Source organism: Merops nubicus, unplaced genomic scaffold (genome assembly GCF_000691845.1).
Source record: "Merops nubicus isolate BGI_N331 unplaced genomic scaffold, ASM69184v1 scaffold2037, whole genome shotgun sequence".
NCBI lineage: Eukaryota > Metazoa > Chordata > Aves > Coraciiformes > Meropidae > Merops > Merops nubicus.
In genome coordinates, this window is record NW_008622173.1 from 10,089 (window position 1) to 15,830 (window position 5,742).

The window sequence follows — 5,742 nt, forward strand, 5'->3', positions numbered from 1 at the left end:
GAGCCGGGAGCAAGGGAGTCGCAGGGGAGACCTTCTGGCTCTGCACAGCTCCTGACAGGAGCCTGGGGCCAGGTGGGGGTCGGGCTCTGCTCCCAAGGGACAAGCAACAGGACAAGAGGAAAGAGCCTCAAGTTGCCCCAGGGGAGGTTTAGGTCGGACACAAGGAAAATTTGTTCTCTGCAAGGGTTGTCTTGGGCTGTGCCAGGCTGCCCAGGGCAGTGGTGGAGTCCCCACCCCTGGAGGGGTTTCCAAGCCGTGGAGATGTGGTGTGAGGGACATGGGGCAGTGGGGACCTGGCAGTGCTGGGGGATGGTTGGGCTCTTATGATCTGAAAGGCCTTTTCCAACTGGAGTGATTATATAGTTCTCCATCCAAGTCATCAACTCTGTTTCTAGGATGCTGAAGTTGTCCAGCAGCAGCCTCTTCTAGTGGTCCCCTCTGGATCTCCCTTTTTCTCTCTACCTCTTGGTCATCCTGGCTCTTCCTCCCTCCCCCTGTGGAGGCGTTGGGGCAGCACACAGCTCTGTTCCAACAGTCCTTCCAGGCTGGGGCAGGGCAGGAGTGGAGCAGCAGTTCCCAGCTCCTGGGCAGGTCTGCCCACCTTCCTCTGCAGCCAGCAGGGAAGGAAGCTGCCCAGACACCTTGCTTCCTTGTTGGTCTTCGTTTTGCACAGCTTGGAGAAGCCTGCAGGGCTGCAGATTGAGTGCCCCCAAGGTATTTCTATGACATTATTAGGTGGTTAATTTGGAGGGAGCTTCCAGAGCTGCCCCAGTGTCTGTGGACTCACCTGCTGTCTTTGGAGGGAGGGTGCTTGTGTTTGAGATGGTCAGAACTGACCCAAAGATGATGTTGTCTTCCCCTGAGAAGCTGCTGATGTTTGAAAACATGCACAATGCCACTGTAAGTACATGTAGTTATTTTTTTGAGGCGCTTAACATATAATTTATATGGGGAGAGTAGGGAACTTCCTCGTCCTGTGCTACTTGTGAATCTTTTGGCTGTAGTTTAAGGTCTAGTCCGTGCTGTCCTGACTGAGAGCCTGCCAGGGCAAAGCGAGTACACAGGCCAACTCTTGAGTGCTTTTTCTTTTTGGAGTTGTTTACTTTTGCGGGATTTTTAGTAGGAAAACTTCCAGACTGGACCCAGACGAGTTAGTCGTGGTCCTTTAGCTTGTGCAGGCCCACGGTGAGGTTGTCTGTTTTGGGTTGTCTGGTCTAGCTTAGCCTGGGAAGCCAAAGCTGTGATTAATCTTGGTGAAGTGAGATAAAAGGCATTGTCAGGGCTCTTCTCACAGCCCTTTTCCTAGTCTTGGCCCTCCTGAACTTGAACTCGTGCTTTTCTTCAGGTCTCCTTCTCTGTTGTAAGTATTTCCCATCTCTCCTCACGCCTCAGAGAGTGTTTCATGTTCTGATTAGCTCCCTGGTTCTGAGGCACCTCAGAGTTGTTCCTGCCCCTCTGCCCTCTCAGTGCCCTGGGTTTTTGTTGTCACAGATTTTGACAGCGCCTTAGTTCAGTTGCCAGCAGACTGGTTAGTTCTACCCTGCTGTCCTTGTTTGTGAAGTCCTTTCTCCTGGTTCCTCCTCTGCTCACAGTCAGACGTTGCTCATGAGGAAGGTCAGGAACACAACTGTCCATTAGTCATCCCCTGGGTGAATAACTGCAGAGCTACCCACAGAGGTTGTCTTCACTGCATCACTGGCAGAAATCTGCCTCAGCTCGAGATTTCTTACCTACCATGAAGGCTCAAGGTGTAGTTTTTAATTGAATAGAGACACTGGCTTTGCAGGAGTAGGAAGTGTCATCTTAACCATGTAGGGGAAAAATGGGAATTTAATGGAAGAGTGGGAATTTGCAGCACTGCAGTACAGAAGTGCTCTGCTTTTTTTTCTGTTCTTCCTTCTGTACAGCTTTAAATGAGGAAAAAAATATCCTAATTCTTGTAATTCTTTTGGGACAGGTTCAGCAACAGGTTCACCCAAACCTTTCAGCAAAAGAAGATTCCCTCTATTACATTGAAGAATTGATACTTCAGCTGCTAAACAAACTATGCATTGCACAGCCACGGACTGTCCAAGATGTGGAGGTAAGACTGAATACTGGAAAACCAAGTGCTTGCTGACAGAATGGCTCAGATGAACCTGAATCCTGGGTTCAGTTTTGGGCCCCTCTCTCCCAGAAAGACCTTGAGGGGCTGGAGCATGGCCAGAGAAGGGCAATGAAGCTGCTGGGGAAGGGTCTAGAGCCCAAGTGTGGGGAGGAGCAGCTGAGGGAGCTGGGGGTGCTGAGCCTGGAGCCAGGGGGGGGTCGGGCTCTGCTCCCAGGGAACAAGTGACAGGACAAGAAGAAACAGCCTCAAATGCTCCAGGGGAATTTTATGTGGAGTGGTGGGGTCCCCATCCCTGGAGGGGTTTCAAAGCTGTGGAGATGTGGTGCTGAAGGATATGGTTTAACTATGGACTTGGTAGAGTTAGGTTTAATGGCTGGACTTGATCTTAGAGGTCTAACCTATGATTCTAAGCTATTTTGAGCAGCAAAGCTTGAAGTTAAAGAAAGTAGAGTCTGTTAAGACTAAAAGATTATATAGCATTCAGATTTCACAAAGGAAGTTTAGTTGGAAACTCATTTTCATATACGGGATGAAAACAGAAGTAGAAAATTCAGAATAGAAAAGGTGGGGATTTTTTTCCTTCAGCATTATTTTTATAAATGCAGAAGACTGAAGGATTTTCTGCTGCTCAAATACACCTTGGACTGGATGTAGGGATGTTGCAAGTTTTCCTGCTCTTTGCCATAAAGACAGAGCAGAAAAGTAAATATTGGAATGAAAGGTTACTGTTGTTAGGCCTGGCTTGTGCAGCTGACGGAATAGAGTTGTGTGTTCCTGGAACTTTATTGAACTCAGTGAGGCTCTTGTATTATTGCAGCTGTCTGCTTTTGTGTCATCAGTACAAAATGAGGCTTTAATGGAGTGTGCTGCAGTGGACAGTGGGGGGGAGAAAGTGCTTTCCTGTAGCTGTGACCCACTGTAGCTTTGCTGAGTATTCATTTTACGTCAGTCTGTGTGTCTGGGATTTTCAGCCAAAACCAAAATGAAGTTCTCATCTTAACATTCTATGTGTGTGTCATGGAAATGTTTAAAAAAAACCCCACATATTTTTACAAAATAATCACCTGAGGGGTTTTCCATTCTTACTAGGTGCAGCAGCCACCCCTTATTCAACGCTGAGTTCACTCATTAGTTATTAATTCTGGTTTATGTTTTATGTATTTTGAAATACTGATGCATAAAGATTATAGTATGACTAAATAAAAGCAAAACTTAATAGTCCCTTAATAGCTCTTGGGGCTGTTACTGCCTCGAGTCCTGATTTGAACTTTAGATGTGGAGCTGAGAAGTTCCCTCCTGAAAGAAGGTTGGAACCAAGTGGTGGGGGGTCAGTCTCCCCTCCCAAGGAACAAGTGATGGGATGAGAGGAAACAGCCTCAAGTTGCCCCAGGGGAGGTTGAGGTTGTCCCTGAGGAACAGTTTCTTCCCCAGGGCTGTGCCAGGCTGCCCAGGGCAGTGGTGGAGTCCCCACCCCTGGAGGGGTTTCCAAGCCATGGAGATGTGGTGTGAGGGACACGGGGCAGTGGGGACCTGGCAGGGCTGGGGGATGGTTGGACTCAATGATCTTCAAGGTCTCTTTTAACCTAAACAATTCTGGGATTCCATTTTCTTTACACAGCTCCCAGCTGACCAGACCTTGCAGCATACAGCACAGTTTGATAGCATTAGTTGTTCTACACTAAGTCCATAGTTTTCTGCTTGTCATGAGATGATAAACTTACCCTGTGTATGTATGAATTAATAAAACATCATCGTGCTTGGCAATGTAACAGTTATTTAATTTAAAAGCACAGAGCTTTGTCTGGATAGTGGTGATGAGTTCCCCAAAACATTATTATTCTGTAGGTCAGTAAATTCAGACTCTTCCAGAGCAGGGCAAGGAGAATTCAGTTTTGTGTTAGGGGTGGTTGTTGGTGAGGTTGCATTGCCAACAGGGCCCCCAAGATCCACAAATCAAGATCTTTGGCTCTGCTCCTTGACTGTTTTTAGCTGTTAAGAGAAAACATGAGAGCTATGATCTCTAAAGTTTATTGTGCTGATATTTACATAACAGCCTGGAGTTAATGGAACTATTTGTGCATAATATCACAGAACCCCAGCATGGTGGGGGCTGAAAGGGACCTCTGGAGATCATCTCATCCAACCCCCTGCTCCGGCAGGTCACCCACAGCAGGGTGCCCAGGATGGTGTCCAGGTGGGTTTGGAATCTCTCCAGAGCAGGAGACTCCACAGCCTCTCTGGGCAGCTGCTCCAGGCTCTGACACCCTCACAGCAAAGAAGTTTCTCCTCCTGTTGAGCTGGAACCTCCTGGGTTCCAGTTTGTGCCCATACAAGGTTAAGTTCTAAAAATCTCAAACTAAGAAGTTTTTATAACTAGAAGGTGGCTTTCCAATTGTTCCCAGAAACCACTGGGAGCCAGTGAGGCCTGAGCCCAGAAGGTGGGTGTTCCTCTGAAGTGCACTGTTGGTTGGAGGGCAGCTGGAGGCCACCCCACGGCTGCTCCGTGGCCAGTCTCCTGCTGGGATCTGCAGGGAGGTTGAGTTCCCCAGGGCAGAGCTGCCAGCTGCTGCCAGGAGGGAAGGTCACCCTGTGCTTACCTGCCACTGGCAGCTGGCACAGGAGGCCAGTGTTGAGTGGCCACGTGCCTCTGTGGAGACCTTCAGGCCTCCTTTGAAATTTCACAGCACGTGCAAAAATCCTTTTATCAAAGGGACACGTAGATTTCACCTATTTTCACAGCTTATCTGTGAAATCTCTGCCCTAGGAGTCACCACCCATCCAGGTCAACGCTGTGGCCCGGGTTAGAGGTCCCAGGCAGGGGTTGAGTTGCCCTGTGCCACAGGCTGTGCCAGCCTGGCAGTGCCAGGTGGAGTGAGGGCACGGCAGTGGCCGTGCTGCTGCAGGATGTGGCACCACTCCCCCCTGAGCTGCCTGACCAAAAAAAAAGGTTTTCCAAAGTTGCTTAAGTTATCAGAGTTGAGTTTAGACTTGTTCTTTTCAGCATTTAATTCCTCAGCTCACAGGGGCTGCAACAGGAAGCCTGTTCAGCCTGGAGGAGAGAAGGCTCCAAGAAGACCTTCTGGTGGCCTTCTAGTACTTCAAGGGCCCTGTCAGAAAGCTCAGGACAGACTTTTTAGCAGGGCCTGTTGGGACAGGACAAGGGGGGATGCTTTGAAACAGAAAGAGGGAGATTTAGACGGGACAGAAAGAAGAAATTTTGGCTGCTGAGGGTGGTGAGCCCCTGGCCCAGGCTGCCCAGAGAGGTGGTGGCTGCCCCATCCCTGGAACCATCCCAGGTGAGGTTGGCCGGGGCTCTGAGCAACCTGCTCTAGCTGCAGATGTCCCTGCTCAGGGCAGGGGGTTGGACTGGATGACCTTGAAAGGTCCTTTCCCACCCAAACCATCTTGTGATTCTATGATAAAGTGGGACTGGAGTCTTGCATGTGTTGAGGTGGGGGCTGCTGAGGTGTGGGACTTCTGCCCATACCAGTTTGTCCCATTGTGGGGGTCATCTCCTGTTCCTACAGCAGCAGTTAAAGTCTGGATCTGTTTGGAAGTACCCAAAATTACACAGGGTTTATCATGGTGTTGGGGGCTGGAAGCTGCAGCTGCTGCCAGTGGCTGGGGAGCGGGGG

At 49.5% G+C, this 5,742-nt stretch overlaps 1 protein-coding gene across 1 annotated transcript in view; it reads left to right on the plus strand.

Annotated features, from left to right (window-relative positions):
* Positions 1–843: 843 nt before the first annotated feature.
* Positions 844–5,742, plus strand: part of SOS2 (son of sevenless homolog 2 (Drosophila)) — a gene marked incomplete at its 3' end in the record, with an annotated part of 44,433 nt that continues 39,534 nt past the window's right edge. The window contains exons 1-2 of the mRNA XM_008944676.1: positions 844–900; positions 1,919–2,083. Coding sequence (XP_008942924.1) covers positions 844–900; positions 1,919–2,083 — 222 coding nt within the window. The remainder of the gene's footprint in view (positions 901–1,918; positions 2,084–5,742) is intronic.